This window comes from Electrona antarctica (genome assembly GCF_951216825.1).
Source record: "Electrona antarctica genome assembly, chromosome: 5".
Taxonomy (NCBI): Eukaryota; Metazoa; Chordata; class Actinopteri; order Myctophiformes; family Myctophidae; genus Electrona; species Electrona antarctica.
The window spans coordinates 502,475-523,889 of NC_136810.1; the positions used below are offsets into that span (position 1 = coordinate 502,475).

A 21,415-nucleotide genomic window follows, 5' to 3' on the forward strand; every position below is an offset into this window, starting at 1 on the left:
AGAGGGATGGTATGACAGACTGGTATAAACAGTGCCCCCAGTGGGGAGGGATGGTATGACAGACTGACTGGTATAAACAGCGCCCCCAGTGTGGAGGGATGGTATGACAGACTGACTGGTATAAACAGCATCCCCAGTGGGGAGGGATGGTATAAACAGCACCCCCAGTGTAGAGGGATGGTATAAACAGCGCCCCCAGTGTAGAGGGATGGTATAAACAGCGCCCCCAGTGTAGAGGGATGGTATAAACATCCCTCAACTGTAGACTGGGGGCCACATGTGGCCCCCAGCCTACAGTTGATATTAACCTGCGGGCTGCATTAAGTGAAGGTGGGGGCCACATGTGGCCCTCAGGCCGCCAGTAGCCCATGTATGGGATAGGGGATACATTAAAAAAATAAAATAAAATCTTCTCCCTGTGATGTGGCCCCCTCAGTGGTTGTGGCCCTAAGCGACCGCTTATACTGCTTATGCCTTGAACCGGCCCTGAAACCAACAGACAACTACACAACCCTTTGTCACTCACTGATACAGGTACAGTGACATTATCATGATGGCAGAATGGCAGCACGCACGGACCTTTCCTGGTGGCCTTCCGCCTATTGGCCTGCCTGCCTGTCATGGCGGTTTAAATCATGGCGGTCCCCTACGGTCGCGGCCCACCGGGAAAATGCCAGGTATGACCTGTGGCCAGTCCAGCCCTGCTGGGAGGTACTGGGAGGTCACCAGTAAGTACTGGGAGGTCACCAGTAAGTACTGGGAGGTACTGGGAGGTCACCAGTAAGTACTGGGAGGGTCACCAGTAAGTACTGGGAGGTGCTGGGAGGTCACCAGTAAGTACTGGGAGGTGCTGGGAGGTCACCAGTAAGTACTGGGAGGTGCTGGGAGGTCACCAGTAAGTACTGGGAGGTGCTGGGAGGTCACCAATAAGTACTGGGAGGTGCTGGGAGGTCACAAATAAGTACTGGGAGGTACTGGGAGGTCACCAGTAAGTACTGGGAGGTACTGGGAGGTCACCAGTAAGTACTGGGAGGTGCTGGGAGGTCACCAGTAAGTACTGGGAGGTACTGGGAGGTCACCAGTAAGTACTGGGAGGTGCTGGGAGGTCACCAGTAAGTACTGGGAGGTACTGGGAGGTAACCAGTAAGTACTGGGAGGTCACCAGTAAGTACTGGGAGGTGCTGGGAGGTCACCAGTAAGTACTGGGAGGTCACCAGTAAGTACTGGGAGGTACTGGGAGGTCACCAGTAAGTACTGGGAGGTCCTGGGAGTCCACCAGTAAGTCCTGGGAGGTCCTGGGAGGTACTGGGAGGTACTGGGAGGTCACCAGTAAGTACTGGGAGGTCCTGGGAGGTACTGGGAGGTCACCAGTAAGTACTGGGAGGTCACCAGTAAGTACTGGGAGGTCACCAGTAAGTACCGGGAGGTCACCAGTAAGTACTGGGAGGTCCTGGGAGGTCCTGGGAGGTCACCAGTGAGTACTGGGAGGTCACCAGTAAGTACTGGGAGGTCACCAGTAAGTGACTGTGGACTTTCAGTTTACAGCAGTTTACAGCATTTTACAGCAGTTTACAGCAGTGATACGAAATAAAAAGAACAGATAAGAACGCAACATGTAAGATAAGACTCGGAGAACACCATTCATAGTCATTAGCTGAAAGTGAAAGTAGTGAAAGTAGTTCAACGGCCACTTCACCACTTTGGCAACCAGATTTTTATTTTAAGTACTGGGAGGTCCTGGGAGGTCCTGGGAGGTCACCAGTGAGTACTGGGAGGTCACCAGTAAGTACTGGGAGGTCACCAGTAAGTACTGGGAGGTACTGGGAGGTCACCAGTAAGTACTGGGAGGTCACCAGTAAGTACTGGGAGGTCACCAGTAAGTACTGGGAGGTACTGGGAGGTCACCAGTAAGTACTGGGAGGTACTGGGAGGTCACCAGTAAGTACTGGGAGGTACTGGGAGGTCACCAGTAAGTACTGGGAGGTACTGGGTGGTGCTGGGAGGTCACCAGTAAGTACTGGGAGGTCCTGGGAGGTACTGGGAGGTCACCAGTAAGTACTGGGAGGTCCTGGGAGGTACTGGGAGGTCACCAGTAAGTACTGGGAGGTACTGGGAGGTCCTGGGAGGTGCTGGGAGGTCCTGGGAGGTCACCAGTAAGTACTGGGAGGTCCTGGGAGGTGCTGGGAGGTCCTGGGAGGTGCTGGGAGGTCACCAGTAAGTACTGGGAGGTCACCAGTAAGTACTGGGAGGTCCTGGGAGGTGCTGGGAGGTCCTGGGAGGTCCTGGGAGGTCACCAGTAAGTACTGGGAGGTCCTGGGAGGTCACCTGTAAGTACTGGGAGGTCCTGGGAGGTACTGGGAGGTACTGGGAGGTCCTGGGACGTCCTGGGAGGTCACCAGTAAGTACTGGGAGGTCACCAGTAAGTACTGGGAGGTGCTGGGAGGTCCTGGGAGGTCACCAGTAAGTACTGGGAGATCCTGGGAGGTCCTGGGAGGTACTGGGAGGTACTGGGAGGTCCTGGGAGGTCACCAGTAAGTACTGGGAGGTCCTGGGAGGTCCTGGGAGGTACTGGGAGGTACTGGGAGGTCCTGGGAGGTCACCAGTAAGTACTGGGAGTTCCTGGGAGGTCATGGGAGGTACTGGGAGGTCCTGGGAGGTACTGGGAGGTCCTGGGAGGTACTGGGAGGTCCTGGGAGGTCACCAGTAAGTACTGGGAGGTCCTGGGAGGTCCTGGGAGGTACTGGGAGGCATAGACATATATACATAGACGCCTCATTTGCCGCTGCAGTTCATTGGAGCGACGTGTATCCCAATGAAGGCGGAAGTGCAGTGCTGAAGGCTTCTTTTTTTTAAACAAATCTTTATAACAGTCATGACAATATACATTACAAAACAAGACAAACAAACAAACACAAACAACAAAGTTATTAACAATACAACATCAGAGCCAGGGGGGATTAGATTACTAACAGAAAACATTAAAAGAGTGAACACAAAGCAACAGTTCTCCGCAGCTTTCTTATTTAGAAGTGCTGAAGGCATTTGCTGAAGGCGACTGCGTCGCTGCCCGAGTGACGTCACTCATGTGAATCCTCCATGTCTCTCGCTGTCACTCAAGTGACTACTGGCCAATCACAGCGCGTCTTTTCCGGGACTTATGTTACGCACGCGGAAGCTTGACAAGCTTCCGCTTTGCTTCCGCTATTCTTTGCAAGGAATGTCGGGAAAATAGTGCCTTCAATTTTGACACACGCCTCAGAGCCGGAAGGGGCGTCTATGTATATATGTCTATGCTGGGAGGTACTGGGAGGTCCTGGGAGGTCCTGGGAGGTACTGGGAGGTCCTGGGAGGTCACCAGTAAGTACTGGGAGGTCCTGGGAGGTACTGGGAGGTCCTGGGAGGTACTGGGAGGTACTGGGAGGTCCTGGGAGGTCACCAGTAAGTACTGGGAGGTCCTGGGAGGTCCTGGGAGGTGCAGACAATCCACTGGGACTAGTACATTTTCCAAACATCAAGGGCCTTGTGTTTCAGGTGTTGTTTTCGTCGCCTAAAACTAAGACGTTGACTAAACTTTTTCCACTGACGAAAACTAAATGGAAACTAAATGAAAACTAAGCTACGATGACTAAAACTAATATACGGACAATTTCGTCAACAAATAAAAACTAGACTAAAATGTCAGGAAGGGACTACTGGACAAGAGATCCAGTAGAAGTAATTTTACGGGGGCACGTGGCACAGTCGGTAGTGCTGTCGCCTCACAGCTAGAAGGTCCTGACAGAGTTACCGTGTGGCAGTCCCTCTACTGTACCCTCTACTGTACTGTACTGTCACTGTACTGTACTGGCACACCCGAAATCACCATATGTATAGTTAATATGTGCGTGTGTGTGTTTGTGTGTGTGTTACGTTGCGCACAGGTGGTGAAAAACAACCATGCTGTTTTCGTGCTCAGACCCACCCAGCCAGCCACCCAGCCACACACATAGCTCCGTAAGGGAGTGGTTGCACCACTCAAAAAAAAGAGGGCCTAGTGTATGGGAAAGGGCCTAGTGTATGGGAAAGGGCCTAGTGTATGGGAAAGGGCCTAGTGTATGGGGAAAGGGCCTAGTGTATGGGGAAAGGGCCTAGTGTATGGGAAAGGGCCTAGTGTATGGGAAAGGGCCTAGTGTATGGGAAAGGGCCTAGTGTATGGGAAAGGGCCTAGTGTATGGGGAAAGGGCCTAGTGTATGGGGAAAGGGCCTAGTGTATGGGAAAGGGCCTAGTGTATGGGAAAGGGCCTAGTGTATGGGAAAGGGCCTAGTGTATGGGAAAGGGCCTAGTGTATGGGAAAGGGCCTAGTGTATGGGAAAGGGCCTAGTGTATGGGAAAGGGCCTAGTGTATGGGAAAGAGGGCCTAGTGTATGGGAAAGGGCCTAGTGTATGGGAAAGGGCCTAGTGTATGGGAAAGGGCCTAGTGTATGGGAAAGGGCCTAGTGTATGGGGAAGGGCCTAGTGTATGGGAAAGGGCCTAGTGTATGGGAGAGGGCCTAGTGTATGGGAAAGGGCCTAGTGTATGGGAAAGGGCCTAGTGTATGGGAAAGGGCCTAGTGTATGGGAAAGGGCCTAGTGTATGGGAAAGGGCCTAGTGTATGGGAAAGGGCCTAGTGTATGGGAAAGGGCCTAGTGTATGGGGAAGGGCCTAGTGTATGGGAAAGGGCCTAGTGTATGGGGAAGGGCCTAGTGTATGGGAAAGGGCCTAGTGTATGGGAGAGGGCCTAGTGTATGGGAGAGGGCCTAGTGTATGGGAAAGGGCCTAGTGTTTGGGAATCCTTGGGAATCTGGTCTGCAGAACTGGCCTGAGTTTGAACTGGCAGAACTGAGTCAGAACTGGCCTGCCCTGAGTTTGAACTGCTGTCTGTCTGTTAGTATCGCTAAAAGGAATCCCCCCCCTTGTGGTACAGTAAAGGAATCCCCCCCCCCCCCCCCCCCCTTGTGGTACAGTACAGTCTAAAGTCTGAAGATAATTGTCATCATTGTGCCATTCTTGCCATACTTGGCATATCAACATAGCACAGTAAAACCTCTAAGGAGATATTTGGGATGTTGAATTGGTTGGTGCTTTGTGGATACCGTGAGGTGCCTGGGAGACCTTGACTGTGGACTTTCAGTTTACAGCAGTTTACAGCATTTTACAGCAGTTTACAGCAGTGATACGAAATAAAAACAACAGATAAGAACGCAACATGTAAGATAAGACTCGGAGAACACCATTCATAGTCATTAGCTGAAAGTGAAAGTAGTGAAAGTAGTTCAACGGCCACTTCACCACTTTGGCAACCAGATTTTATTTTAACCCATTCTACAAATGCTTTCTAAATCCTGACAGGTTTCTGAAAAACCTTATGTTTCTGTATCAGTGGTGCTCAATATTTCATGTCAAGGACCCCAAAACTTTTATGAAATTGGCCACCAACCCCCATCTGAAAATATGTTGTTCCAGGGACCCCCCAGAAGCAAAGATTTGAGTTAAAAATGTTCACTCTGAAAGAATATATATTCAAAGATTTGAGGCACATTTTCACGATTTTTCAAAAATAGCAGACCTACAAGTTCATAGCGTGGCACTCGTTGCCGCGTTATGAACTTGTAGATCTGCTATTTTCCAATATCTAAAGTATAACATAATGCTTAAAACACCAAAAGGGGTTCCCGTCCAGAATGGGATAATGTGTGTAATATGTGTTTTTAGATATTTTAGTCGACGCCAGGTCCGTGACCAAAAACCTGTCTACACTACAAGTTCACATCTCCACGTGGCCTCCCCCCCCCCCCCCTCTCCACAAGGAGGGGCAGTGCAGCAAAGCATTATGGGCATTGTAGGAATTCAGCAATCCAGTCAAAGTCTAGTCAAACACACTAGACTGCAGCAAAGCATTATGGGCATTGTAGGATTTCAGCAATCCAGTCAAAAACTCTAGTCAAACACACAAACTGCAGCAAAGCATTATGGGCATTGTAGGAATTCAGCAACCCAGCCAAACCCTTTAGTCAGACACACAGACTTCATTATTGTTCTGGCCATCATAGACATATATACGTAGACGCCCTTTCCGGCTCTGAGGCGCGTGTCACCATTGAAGGCACAATTTTCCCGACATTCCTTGCAAAGCATTAGCGGAAGCTTGTCAAGCTTCCGCGTGCGTAACATAAGTCCCGGAAAAGACGCGCTGTGATTGGCCAGTAGTCACTTGAGTGACAGCGAGAGACATGGAGGAGTCACTTGGGCAGCGACGCAGTCGCCTTCAGCAAATGCCTTCTAAATAAGAAAGCTGCGGAGAACTGTTGCTTTGTGTTCACTCTTTAATGTTTTCTGTTAGTAATCTAATCCCCCCTGGTTCTGATGTTGTATTATTCATAACTTTGTTGTTTGTGTTTGTTTGTTTGTCTTGTTTTGTATTGTAATGTATATTGTCATGTTATAAAGATTTGTTTAAAAAAAAAAAAAAAAGCCTTCGGCACTGCACTTCCGCCTTCATTGGGATACACGTCGCTCCAATGAACTGCAACGACCAGTGAGGCATCTATTTCTTAATATCTATGCTGGCCATAGCCATAAATGTGGTCTCACTTCCTTCCTGGACTACAAGTTCACGCCTCCACACACTCTCCACAAGGAGGGGCAGTGCAACACAGCATTGTGGGCATTGTAGGAATTCAGCAGCCCAGTCAGACACAGACGTCATTATATTTCTGTCCATAGGGGGCACATTCCTCATTGTGCTATACTGTTATCTAATACAAATACTATTAACATTGAGCAACTGCGGTTTCTTCCAGAGGTGAAATGTCCCTTTAAGAACCTCCTGTGGGTTTTTAGAATTATTTAACCAAGAAACGTCTAATAAATAATATTAAAGTTATCACAGCATTGGGTCCTTATTATTACCAAGGAGTCAAGTCACATTTCACCTGGAATGTTTTAGTGTTAGTCTAGTTTTAGTCGACTAAATGTCATAAGATTTTAAATCTACAGTTGATTTAGTCGACTAAAATGTGTTTTGCTGGGCCTTTGATTCCGTCGTAATGACTGATTTTACACTTAGAAGGTCTAGAAGGTCTACAAGATCTACAAGGAGCTTGTAGATCTGCTATTTTCAGCATGCAGCCAAATGTAAAATGACTCATACTGGATCTCTTGTCCACTAGTCCCTTCCTGACATTTTAGTCTATTTTCTAGTTTCTAACTATAAACTGTGTTTTGGGATGCAGAACGCACCCTATTTTAATCTCTGTCCTCCTGTTATTGTGTTCAGACAGATCCTGAAAGTGTTGGCCCAATACAGCGCAGACTGCAAGGTCACCATGGTAGGACTGAGAGCCCTGGCTCTGCTGCTGACCTCAGGTAATCTATACCAGGGCCCTGGCTCTGCTGCTGACCTCAGGTAATCTATACCAGGGCCCTGGCTCTGCTGCTGACCTCAGGTAATCTATACCAGAGCCCTGGCTCTGCTGCTGACCTCAGGTAATCTATACCAGGGCCCTGGCTCTGCTGCTGACCTCAGGTAATCTATACCAGAGCCCTGGCTCTGCTGCTGACCTCAGGTAATCTATACCAGGGCCCTGGCTCTGCTGCTGACCTCAGGTAATCTATACCAGAGCCCTGGCTCTGCTGCTGACCTCAGGTAATCTATACCAGGGCCCTGGCTCTGCTGCTGACCTCAGGTAATTTATACCAGGGCCCTGGCTCTGCTGCTGACATCAGGTAATCTATACCAGGGCCCTGGCTCTGCTGCTGACCTCAGGTACTGGCTCCAGGGCCCTGGCTCTGCTGCTGACCTCAGGTAATCTATACAAGGGCCCTGGCTCTGCTGCTGACCTCAGGTACTGTCTATACCAGAGCCCTGGCTCTGCTGCTGACCTCAGGTAATCTATACAAGGGCCCTGGCTCTGCTGCTGACCCCAGGTACTGTCTATACCAGGGCCCTGGTTCTGCTGCTGACCTCAGGTAATCTATACAAGGGCCCTGGCTCTGCTGGTACTGTGTCTATACCAGGGCCCTGTTTCTGCTGGTACTGTGTCTATACCAGGGCCCTGGTACTGTGTCTATACCAGGGCCCTGGTTCTGCTGGTACTGTGTTTATACCAGGGCCCTGGTACTGTGTCTATACCAGGGCCCTGGTTCTGCTGGTACTGTGTCTATACCAGGGCCCTGGTTCTGCTGGTACTGTGTCTATACCAGGGCCCTGGTTCTGCTGGTACTGTGTCTATACCAGAAATATTACATAATATAGCAATATAGCATTTAACCACCCTATAATATACTTTGGCTATTAACTCAACCCCCGCCAGCAGTACAACACATCATACGCAGTTTGATGTGGAGTGGCTGAGAATGCAGGAGATTCAATTAAGGCCTCTCGGCTGGTCACATGGTGTCCTTCCCGCCGTTGTTATAGTCCATGGAAGTACAGTAGAAGTACAGTACCGTCCGGACAGTGGGAGGACACATCATCTGTGAGCCAGCTCCTTCCTTCCCAGCCCCGGGAGGGACCATGAGGAGCCTTTTGTTCCCCATGTTTACGAGGTTTAGGATGAAGAGCTTCAGGTTCAGGTTCATTTATCTGTTTGTCCCTTAGAGTATATATGAATAGAGACGGTTCTGGACAACCCTTAGAGTATATATGAATAGAGACGGTTCTGGACAACCCTTAGAGTATATATGAATAGAGACGGTTCTGGACAACCCTTAGAGTATATATGAATAGAGACGGTTCTGGACAACCCTTAGAGTATATATGAATAGAGACGTTTCTGGACAACCCTTAAAGTATATATGAATAGAGACGGTTCTGGACAACCCTTAGAGTATATATGAATAGAGACGGTTCTGGACAACCCTTAGAGTATATATGAATAGAGACGGTTCTGGACAACCCTTAGAGTATATATGAATAGAGACGGTTCTGGACAACCCTTAGAGTATATATGAATAGAGACGGTTCTGGACAACCCTTAGAGTATATATGAATAGAGACGGTTCTGGACAACCCTTAGAGTATATATGAATAGAGACGGTTCTGGACAACCCTTAGAGTATATATGAATAGAGACGGTTCTGGACAACCCTTAGAGTATATATGAATAGAGACGGTTCTGGACAACCCTTAGAGTATATATGAATAGAGACGGTTCTGGACAACCCTTAGAGTATATATGAATAGAGACGGTAGAGAGTGTACAAATGTACAGGGACTCTCAAGAGTTTCAGACCCATAAGGGTCCATTTGGTTCCTAACTATCATTTAGCTGAGGACCCCCTGGAACTCCCTCAAGGACCCCACTTTTGGAACCACTGTCTTACAAGCCAGTTGGTATGAGATACTATTTTTGTTTAAGAAGCACCACCAATACACCAATACACCAATACACCAAATCACCAATACACCAATACACCAATACACCAATACACCAAATCACCAATACACCAATACACCAATACACCAAATCACCAATACACCAATACACCAAATCACCAATACACCAATACACCAAATCACCAATACACCAATACACCAATACACCATTTGAAAATAGAATTACATTCTAAATACTGTCTCTGCTATAATTTCTGGATTTGTAAATGGCTACAAAACACTTTGTTTTATGCAGGCCTGCTTTTTTATTGCACGAAGGAGCTGACCTGTTTCTGACTGAAAGGGCACAGTCCAATCACACTGTCCTGGAGGTCAAAGTTCACGGTCCAATAGAGCGTCGCAGCCCCGCCCCCTCGAAAGACCTCTTGTCGTGACAAATCATGACAATAAACACAATGTTTTGGGCCAAACAAAAAACGTCAGGTTACAACACTTTTTGTAATTATTTGTTTGGTCCAAAATATTGTGTGTGTTTGCCATGATTTGTCACAACTCGAGTTGGCTTCGTACAACGCTTAAAAGGTCTTTAAATAAATACTTTTTGAAATGTCTATGGGAAAAATGCATTGGGATTAATTTCCTGGGCCTGGCGTCGTCATGAAAGGGGGCGGCGAGGGTATAGAGGGTATGCGCATGCTTAGTGTGAGTGGCACATCGAGTGGCAAAGCAACAGGCAAAGTGAGTTTAACATTGTTTAACGTTGTTTAATGCAATCAGATCAGGTGTTCTGTGTGGATGTCTGGGCTGTCGAGGCCAGACAGTAGTTTCTTGGATGTCTGGGCTGTCGAGGCCAGACAGTAGTTTCTTGGATGTCTGGGCTGTCGAGGCCAGACAGTAGTTTCTTGGATGTCTGGGCTGTCGAGGCCAGACAGTAGTTTCTTGGATGTCTGGGCTGTCGAGGCCAGACAGTAGTTTCATGGATGTCTGGGCTGTCGAGGCCAGACAGTAGTTTCTTGGATCTCTGGGCTGTCGAGGCCAGACAGTAGTTTCTTGGATGTCTGGGCTGTCGAGGCCAGACAGTAGTTTCTTGGATGTCTGGGCTGTCGAGGCCAGACAGTAGTTTCTTGGATGTCTGGGCTGTCGAGGCCAGACAGTAGTTTCATGGATGTCTGGGCTGTCGAGGCCAGACAGTAGTTTCTTGGATCTCTGGGCTGTCGAGGCCAGACAGTAGTTTACGCTCAGTGGGCGTTCTGTGGTGATCATGATGTAACAACATGGAATATATGAGGCCATGAAAACGGCACAACCAGGAAGCAAGACATATTTCAACAGGAAACACAGTTTCATAAAGGATAATTCTTATGTAGTTTTATCACATCAAACTTTTATGTTTTATCACATACCGTATGCCTGTACTTATCTGTGCATCAACAAATCAAACTTTATGAATCACTCCTCACCTCGTGTGTGTGTGTGTGTGTGTGTGTGTGTGTGTGTGTGTGTGTGTGTGTGTGTGGTGTGGTGTGGTGTGGTGTGTGTGTGTGTGCACGCATGTGCGTGCTGCAGACAAGCTGCTGCAGTGCGTCCTGGACGAAGAGGAGGAGGATGTGTTCGGCCTGGTGGTTTTGGGGATGAAGACCTTCCCCACCAGCGAGGAGGTGCAGCTCCAAGGCTGCAGCGCTCTGCAGCTGCTGCTGGAGAGAGGTACCGTACCATACCATAATGTAATTATTACGTTCGAAAGAAGCTGAAGAGGACGTCGGGATATGGGGATGAAGTTTCTTGTTTATATAAGAAAAAAGGTGTACATGAAAGGTGCAGAAAATGAATCTTTAGGTATTATTTGTCATACGCGGTTTCTCTCGGCTACTGGCTGCTATTCTCCACATGCATCAACAACAAAACTAACGAAAACCCGGCAATTCTCTCACCGGATATCCGGCGCTAGATACAACTTAGCATCATGGGAAATGCAGTTTTTAGAATCGCTTAGTATTGAATACAAATAGAAATAACAATTCTACATGAAATCAGTATATACTGTAAATCAATCAATTCTCTTTAACTCAATAAAGTCCTTTTAAACTGTAAATAGTCATAATATGAAATAAACAGCTTTCAAACATTATGCAATGAAATGTCACAAAATATTAACTGTATTAACCCAAATTAAGTTACAACATTCTCCCACCCATGAACTATCTGTTCATCTAAATCTCAAGACAGTACAGTAACTGAATAGGTCTTCTCAACAAAGTCCCTGTGGGAGTGCGGACCATGCACGACCTGACAAGTCCATCTCGGCCTGTAAACAGTTCTGTGATTCTTCCCAGTTTCCAGGTTTGTCTGGGGGTATTGTCCTCTCCAATGAGTACAACGTCACCCACTTTCAGTGGGGTGGGTGTCGGTGTGTCGCAGCGGTGTGCTGACTTCAAGTCCAACAGGTAATCCTTACGCCAGGCGTTCCAGAAGCTGGTCGTGAGTTTCTGCCTGTATTTCCATCTTCGAGTGATCTCTGCCTTGTTGACAGTTGGGTGCTGTGTGTCAGCGGGGAAAGGCTTGGGTGGCAGAGATGTTAGTCGTTTTCCCACCAAGAAGTGGGCTGGAGTGAGTGGCTGTGGCTCATCCACTTCATTATGCACAAATGTCAGAGGCCTCGAGTTTATGATAGCCTCCACTTCTGTCAGTACTGTGCACATCTCTTCAAAGTTGAGTGAAGCTTTTCCGAGAACTTTCTTCAGGCATGTCTTTACTGAACGGACCATCCGCTCCCAGAATCCGCCCCACCAGGCTGCTCGTTCTGCGATGAACTTCCAGGTGATGCCTCTTTCTGAGAAGAACTCTAACAGCTGGGGTTCTTTGATGGCTTTCCACAGCTCCTTCAGGTCCTGATCAGCTCTCTTGAATGTTCTGGCGTTGTCCGAGTAGATTATCTTGCATAATCCTCTTCTGGAGATGAATCTTTTCAGCGCTAACAGGAATGTCTCTGTTGACTGATCTGAGACCAGTTCCAAGTGTATGGCTCTGGTTACAGCACAGGTGAATAGCGCTATGTATGACTTCTTCACAGAATCACCTGCCTTCACATAAAGTGGCCCTGCAAAATCCACACCTGTGACTTCGAATGGTGGGGATTCAGTTATTCTGTCTTTGGGCAAGGGCGCAGTGATCTGCTGTCCGGCTTTTGCCTTGAATCGTTTGCAGACTGTGCAGTTAGCCACAGTGCTCTTGACCAGCTGCCTTGCACGCGGGATCCAGTATCTCTCTCTCACTTGTACGAGAGTGTCTCTCACTCCTGAGTGCATCACTTTCACATGACAGCTTTGTATCAGCAGCTCTGAAAATCTGTGCTTGTTGGGCATAATCCATGGGTGCTGCTGTCTGTATGTGAAGTCCGACTGCTGCAGCCTTCCTCCCACACTGAGCATCTCGTGTTCATCCAGGAAGGGTTTCAGTTCTTTAATCTTGTAGTCATTGTTTAGGCTCTTTCTTGCCTTCAGTTGTTTTATTTCCTGGCTGAAACTCTGTTGTTGTGTAGTCTTGATCCAGTACTTTTCTGCCTCGAAGAGCTCATCGGCAGTCAGTTCTCCTCTTGTCTTTGTTTTTGTTTGTGCATTGGCTATGAATCTCTTTATCCAGGCTGTCACTCTGAGGACCCTGTTCAACTTGCTGTATCCTTCCAGCTCCAACACTGGTTCAGTGGGGTCTGTGTCGTTTGCAGCGAGCTGTACAGTGATGTGTTGACTAGACTTGCGTTCTGCATTCATGTTGTCTTGAACTTGTTCATTTTCAGTCTCCTCTGACTGATCGGGTGTTGTCAGAACGCTGGGTCCATTCCACCATAGGTGGCTCTGTATCAGACTTTCGACACTTTGTCCTCTTGTTGGGAGGTCAGCTGGGTTGATTTTTCCTGCAATGTGTGACCATGTCTCAGGGTTGGTCAGTGACTGGATCTCGGTCACTCTGTTTGCAACAAACTGTTTCCACTTCTGAGCTGAGCTGCAAATCCAATGCAGCGTAATCATAGAGTCCGTCCACATTCTTAACTGGTTTGGTTCCAGTTTTAGAGTAGTCATCAAGTTGTTGGCTAGTCTCGCTCCAATCACAGCTCCCATGAGCTCCAGGCGTGGCAGTGTCATTTTCTTGAGAGGGGCCACTCTGGATTTGGATGCGACTAGGCTCATTGTCGGTTCTCCGTCTGGTGATTTACCTTGTAGGTAGGCAGCGGCACTGTAAGCTCTTTCACTTGCGTCACAGAACACATGTAATGTCAGGGCATGTTTGTCTTGTATGTCTGTTTGATACCACCTTGGTATGGCGAGCTGGTGTAGCTTGGGTAGTTCTGAACACCACTGTTGCCATTCTCGAGTCAGGTCAGGTGGTAGCTCTTCATCCCAGGAGAGCCCTCTCTCCCACATTTCTTGAAACATGCACTTGATTCTGATGGTGAAAGGTGTCAGGAACCCGAGTGGGTCATAGATGCGTGCAGCTGACTGTAGAACGCTCCTCTTTGTGTTCTTCATTTCTTTTAGGATGCTCAATAGCGGTCTGAGGTCAAAGGTGAAGTCATCGGTTGCTGGTCTCCACACCAAGCCCAGCACTTTGAGCACAGCTCCGTGTGTCTCTGGTGCTAGTGTGTGATCGGTTGTGCCCTCCTCCCATTTCTTCTCCAGCTCATGAGAGTTAGTCATCCACTTGCAGAGGTCCATGCCTGCGGTTGACAGCATCCTCTTAGCAGTTGTTGTCACATGGTAAGCCTCTTCAACACTGTTTGAACTTGATATAAAATCGTCCACATACAATGACTCCCTTAGTGTCTCTACAACCTGTGGTTGTTCTGCTTCGTATTGTTCCAGGTGCTTCCTGATCGTAGCTGCGAGCAGGAATGGGCTCGGAGAGGCTCCAAACACTACTCTGGTCATCCTCAGCACGCGTGGCTCTCCATCCTGTTCTCCATTTGGTGGGCCTGAGAGCCACAGGAATCTCACAGCATCTCTGTCTTTCTCCTCTAGGGAGATCTGCAAGAAAGCCTTTTTTATGTCAGCCATGAAGGCTATCTCATGTTGTCTGAATTTAATGAGGACACTGAGCAGATCTGGATTCAGGTTTGGTCCTGTGAGCAGACAGTCATTGAGGGATGGACTGCCAACTTCATGTGACGACGCATCAAACACAACTCTCAGTTTTGTCGTCACTTTGTCTTCTCTGAGTACTGCGTGGTGAGGTAAGTAGTATTTCACATTGTCTGTAATTGCGTCCTTTGGCACCTCCTCTGCAATGTTCTGCTGTAAATAGTCCTCCACTACTTCATTGTATCTGCTGTAGAATGTGACATCTTTCTTTAGTCTTTTCTTCAGACCTTCAAATCGTTTTTTAGCAACTCTGTAGTTGTCTTGTAGCTCTGCTCTTTCTTGTTTCCATGGCAACTCCACGTGGTATCGTCCATCTTTGAAAGTTGTCGTTTTCTCGAAGATCTGCAGAGCCTCTTCTTCTGCTGGGTTCTGTGTTTTCTCACTTGTGATACCCAGAGACTCAATTTCCCAGAATGCACATAGTTGCTTGGAGACAAGTGTGTCCTCTTCAAGTGGAATGAACATGCAGGTTGCCTCGGCGACACTTGACATGGACACTGGTCCCTGCACAGACCATCCAAAGGTGCTCTCCAGTGCTACTAATGTCTCTGTCAGTCTCTCCACTCTTCCTGAGACTATTTTCCAATAGTAGTCTGCTCCTATCAGAACGGAGAGCTCAGGATCATCATCGTTGTCTGGGAAGTCCGCTAGCTGTAGTCCCTTTTTCTTGAGCTCGTGCTGAATCTGGTCACCAGGAACTTTCATCACAGCTGAGCACACCTGTGGGGTTTCTATAGCCTCAATTTCAATTCTCTGCTGGTTGTCCCAGACATTCTGTAGAATTACTCTCACTGTGTTGCGCTTTGACATTGTAGGGACAGTGGAGCCAAACGTGTGAAGTGTGAGTGTCTCTTGTCTTATTACTGGTAAATTCAGGCTCCTCGCAAGGTTTTCATGAATGAAGCTTCTCTGACTCCCTCCATCGAGCAAGCAGCGAGCTATTTTCCTTCCTGATGGGCCTCCCACCCATGCCTTCGCTGTCTGCAGCAGCACAGTGTTTTGTCCACCTGGTTTCATCTTCGCTGAGTGAGGAATGACTGAGGAAACAACAGCATCTTCTGTAAAGGTGGGGGGCTGCACCTCACCTTTCTCACTGGTGCACACAGCAGTATGGTGTCTCCTTCCACATTTTTCACATGACGCATCCTTCACTTTGCATGTCCTCGCCATGTGTCTTTGTCCCAAACACACAAAGCATCTTCCCATTTTCTTTATTTTCTCTTTGCGTTCAGAAATGCTGTGGTTCGGGCAATGTTCAGATTTGTGCTCTGCACTGTCACAGAATAAACAATTGCGTGTCTTCTCCTGGCTGGCTGTGTGCAGTGCAGCAGCAGATTGCATGCTCGGTCTGTTCATCTTTGTGTCTTTGTATGAGCATGACTGCTTCCATGGCTTGATTTCTGGTTTGATTTCTGGTTTCTGTTCTCTCTGAGTGTATGACGCTGTCATTTGCAGTGCTCTTTCCCTGCTCTGAACCTCTTTCTGTAGGAATTTGACTATTTCATCAACTTTCCATTCATCATCACTTCCCCTCTGACGGCTATATTCAAGAGCTATGTCATCTGGAATCATCTTCATTAAAATTGGGCATAGTAGGCTTCCATAGGTGTCTGACACTACACCCAGTGACTCCAGGCTCCTAATTTGAATTTCACATTCATCATATAGCTGCCTTAGTGCATGCACGTCAGAGGATTTCTTCACAGGATTTAGATTCAGCAGCCTTGACATGTGAGCACTGATAACCAGATCCTTCCTTCCAAATCTGCTTTGCAGTAATGTGATCGCGCTGTCGTAGTTTGCATCTGTGAGCATCAGCCCTGCTACTGCCTTTGCAGCTTGTCCAGTGAGATACGTTTTCAAGTAGGTAAACTTTTCACGTTTGCACAGTGCATCATTCGTGTGAATAGCGGTCTCATACTGGCTCCAAAACTCCTGCCATCTACTGACATCTCCATTGTATTTGTCAATAATCAACTTCGGCAGCTTTACAGACTGTCTCTGTGCAAATGAGTTAGCTGAATTTGCGCCGCTCACCCTGCTTTGTGTTGTTGATTGGAGCTGCTGGTTTTCATCCTCCTTCCTCCTTATCATCCGCTGTGCGCGGCTCTTAGACGAGATGACACGTTGCTTGTAGTCCTCCGTAGTTTCGATCTCGTTCTCCAAGTCATCCAGCGCCGTATGCCGTTCGATTTCGTTGTCCAGGCCAGATAGACTGTCCTCTTTAGCGGACAACATGTCCAATAAAGTGCTCAATTGATCCATGTCCGGATCTGGCTTGGCCATTTCTGCGTCAATATTGTTCAAAAGTCGTGTAGTAGTACCTCTTATTGCACCCCGCTTTCTTCTCATTCTTTCCATTTCTTTGCGTCCCTCTTCTGCTCTTAAAGCTGCGGCTGCAGCTTCTTCATTTGAGTCTCCCTCGCTCATCTTTTCCCGGGTTTCGGCACCAAATAATGTAATTATTACGTTCGAAAGAAGCTGAAGAGGACGTCGGGATATGGGGATGAAGTTTCTTGTTTATATAAGAAAAAAGGTGTACATGAAAGGTGCAGAAAATGAATCTTTAGGTATTATTTGTCATACGCGGTTTCTCTCGGCTACTGGCTGCTATTCTCCACATGCATCAACAACAAAACTAACGAAAACCCGGCAATTCTCTCACCGGATATCCGGCGCTAGATACAACTTAGCATCATGGGAAATGCAGTTTTTAGAATCGCTTAGTATTGAATACAAATAGAAATAACAATTCTACATGAAATCAGTATATACTGTAAATCAATCAATTCTCTTTAACTCAATAAAGTCCTTTTAAACTGTAAATAGTCATAATATGAAATAAACAGCTTTCAAACATTATGCAATGAAATGTCACAAAATATTAACTGTATTAACCCAAATTAAGTTACAACATACCATACAGTAGAGAGGTACCGTACCATACAGTAGAGAGGTACCGTACCATACAGTAGAGAGGTACCATACCATACAGTAGAGAGGTACCATACCATACAGTAGAGAGGTACCATACCATACAGTAGAGAGGTACCGTACCATTCCATACAGTAGAGAGGTACCATACCATACCATACAGTAGAGAGGTACCGTACCATACCATACAGTAGAGAGGTACCATACCATACAGTAGAGAGGTACCGTACCATACAGTAGAGAGGTACCATACCATACAGTAGAGAGGTACCATACCATACAGTAGAGAGGTACCATACCATACAGTAGAGAGGTACCGTACCATACCATACAGTAGAGAGGTACCGTACCATACCATACAGTAGAGAGGTACCATACCATACAGTAGAGAGGTACCGTACCATACAGTAGAGAGGTACCATACCATACAGTAGAGAGGTACCATACCATACAGTAGAGAGGTACCGTACCATACAGTAGAGAGGTACCATACCATACAGTAGAGAGGTACCGTACCATACAGTAGAGAGGTACCATACCATACAGTAGAGAGGTACCATACCATACAGTAGAGAGGTACCATACCATACAGTAGAGAGGTACCATACCATACAGTAGAGAGGTATCGTACCATACCATACAGTAGAGAGGTACCGTACCATACCATACAGTAGAGAGGTACCATACCATACAGTAGAGAGGTACCGTACCATACCATACAGTAGAGAGGTACCATACCATACAGTAGAGAGGTACCGTACCATACCATACAGTAGAGAGGTACCGTACCATACAGTAGAGAGGTACCGTACCATACCATACAGTAGAGAGGTACCGTACCATACCATACAGTAGAGAGGTACCATACCATACAGTAGAGAGGTACCATACCATACAGTAGAGAGGTACCATACCATACAGTAGAGAGGTACCATACCATACAGTAGAGAGGTACCATACCATACAGTAGAGAGGTACTGTACCATACCGTACAGTAGAGAGGTACCATACCATACAGTAGAGAGGTACCGTACCATACCATACAGTAGAGAGGTACCATACCATACAGTAGAGAGGTACCGTACCATACCATACAGTAGAGAGGTACCGTACCATACCATACAGTAGAGAGGTACCATACCATACAGTAGAGAGGTACCATACCATACAGTAGAGAGGTACCGTACCATACCATACAGTAGAGAGGTACCATACCATACAGTAGAGAGGTACCATACCATACAGTAGAGAGGTACCATACCATACAGTAGAGAGGTACCATACCATACAGTAGAGAGGTACCATACCATACAGTAGAGAGGTACCGTACCGTACCATACAGTAGAGAGGTACCGTACCATACAGTAGAGAGGTACCGTACCATACCATACAGTAGAGAGGTACCATACCATACAGTAGAGAGGTACCATACCATACAGTAGAGAGGTACCATACCATACAGTAGAGAGGTACCATACCATACAGTAGAGAGGTACCGTACCATACAGTAGAGAGGTACCGTACCATACCATACAGTAGAGAGGTACCATACCATACCATACAGTAGAGAGGTACCATACCATACAGTAGAGAGGTACCGTACCATACCATACAGTAGAGAGGTACCATACCATACAGTAGAGAGGTACCGTACCATACCATACAGTAGAGAGGTACCATACCATACCATACAGTAGAGAGGTACCATACCATACAGTAGAGAGGTACCATACCGTACAGTAGAGAGGTACCGTACCATACAGTAGAGAGGTACCATACCATACAGTAGAGAGGTACCATACCGTACAGTAGAGAGGTACCATACCATACAGTAGAGAGGTACCATACCATACAGTAGAGAGGTACCATACCATACAGTAGAGAGGTACCATACCGTACAGTAGAGAGGTACCATACCGTACAGTAGAGAGGTACCATACCATACAGTAGAGAGGTACCATACCATACAGTAGAGAGGTACCATACCGTACAGTAGAGAGGTACCATACCATACAGTAGAGAGGTACCATACCATACAGTAGAGAGGTACCATACCGTACAGTAGAGAGGTACCATACCGTACAGTAGAGAGGTACCATACCGTACAGTAGAGAGGTACCATACCATACAGTAGAGAGGTACCGTACCATACAGTAGAGAGGTACCGTACCATACCATACAGTAGAGAGGTACCATACCATACAGTAGAGAGGTACCGTACCATACCGTACAGTAGAGAGGTACCATACCATACAGTAGAGAGGTACTGTACCATACCATACAGTAGAGAGGTACCATACCATACAGTAGAGAGGTACCATACCATACAGTAGAGAGGTACCGTACCATACAGTAGAGAGGTACCATACCATACAGTAGAGAGGTACCATACCATACAGTAGAGAGGTACCGTACCATACCATACAGTAGAGAGGTACCATACCATACAGTAGAGAGGTACCGTACCATACAGTAGAGAGGTACCATACCATACCATACAGTAGAGAGGTACCATACCATACAGTAGAGAGGTACCATACCATACAGTAGAGGTACCATACCATACAGTAGAGAGGTACCGTACCATACAGTAGAGAGGTACCGTACCATACAGTAGAGAGGTACCGTACCATACAGTAGAGAGGTACCGTACCATACCGTACAGTAGAGAGGTACCGTACCATACAGTAGAGAGGTACCATACCATACAGTAGAGAGGTACCATACCATACAGTAGAGGTACCATACCATACAGTAGAGAGGTACCATACCATACAGTAGAGAGGTACCATACCATACAGTAGAGAGGTACCATACCATACAGTAGAGCGGTACCATACCATACAGTAGAGAGGTACCGTACCATACCGTACAGTAGAGAGGTACCATACCATACAGTAGAGAGGTACCATACCATACAGTAGAGAGGTACCATACCATACAGTAGAGAGGTACCATACCATACAGTAGAGGTACCATACCATACAGTAGAGAGGTACCATACCATACAGTAGAGAGGTACCGTACCATACCGTACAGTAGAGAGGTACCATACCATACAGTAGAGAGGTACCATACCATACAGTAGAGAGGTACCATACCATACAGTAGAGAGGTACCATACCATACAGTAGAGGTACCATACCATACAGTAGAGAGGTACCGTACCATACAGTAGAGAGGTACCATACCATACCGTACAGTAGAGAGGTACCGTACCATACCATACAGTAGAGCGGTACCATACCATACAGTAGAGAGGTACCGTACCATACCATACAGTAGAGAGGTACCGTACCATACAGTAGAGAGGTACCATACCATACAGTAGAGAGGTACCATACCATACAGTAGAGAGGTACCGCACCATACAGTAGAGAGGTACCATACCATACAGTAGAGAGGTACCGTACCATACCATACAGTAGAGAGGTACCATACCATACAGTAGAGAGGTACCATACCATACAGTAGAGAGGTACCGTACCATACCATACAGTAGAGAGGTACCATACCATACAGTAGAGAGGTACCATACCATACCATACAGTAGAGAGGTACCGTACCATACAGTAGAGAGGTACCGTACCATACCGTACAGTAGAGAGGTACCGTACCATACAGTAGAGAGGTACCGTACCATACAGTAGAGAGGTACCATACCATACAGTAGAGAGGTACCATACCATACCATACAGTAGAGAGGTACCATACCATACAGTAGAGAGGTACCATACCATACCATACAGTAGAGAGGTACCATACCATACAGTAGAGAGGTACCGTACCATACCATACAGTAGAGAGGTACCATACCATACCATACAGTAGAGAGGTACCATACCATACCATACAGTAGAGAGGTACCATACCATACCATACAGTAGAGAGGTACCATACCATACAGTAGAGAGGTACCGTACCATACAGTAGAGAGGTACCATACCATACAGTAGAGAGGTACCGTACCATACAGTAGAGAGGTACCGTAC

General features: G+C 47.1%; 1 protein-coding gene across 1 annotated transcript in view; it reads left to right on the plus strand.

Moving 5' to 3' along the window:
• The window catches only part of lrrk2 (leucine-rich repeat kinase 2), a 190,341-nt gene that overhangs the window by 21,590 nt on the left and 147,336 nt on the right, over positions 1 to 21,415 (plus strand). Inside the window, exons 4-5 of the mRNA XM_079502485.1 lie at positions 7,297 to 7,385; positions 10,924 to 11,061. Coding sequence (XP_079358611.1) covers positions 7,297 to 7,385; positions 10,924 to 11,061 — 227 coding nt within the window. The remainder of the gene's footprint in view (positions 1 to 7,296; positions 7,386 to 10,923; positions 11,062 to 21,415) is intronic.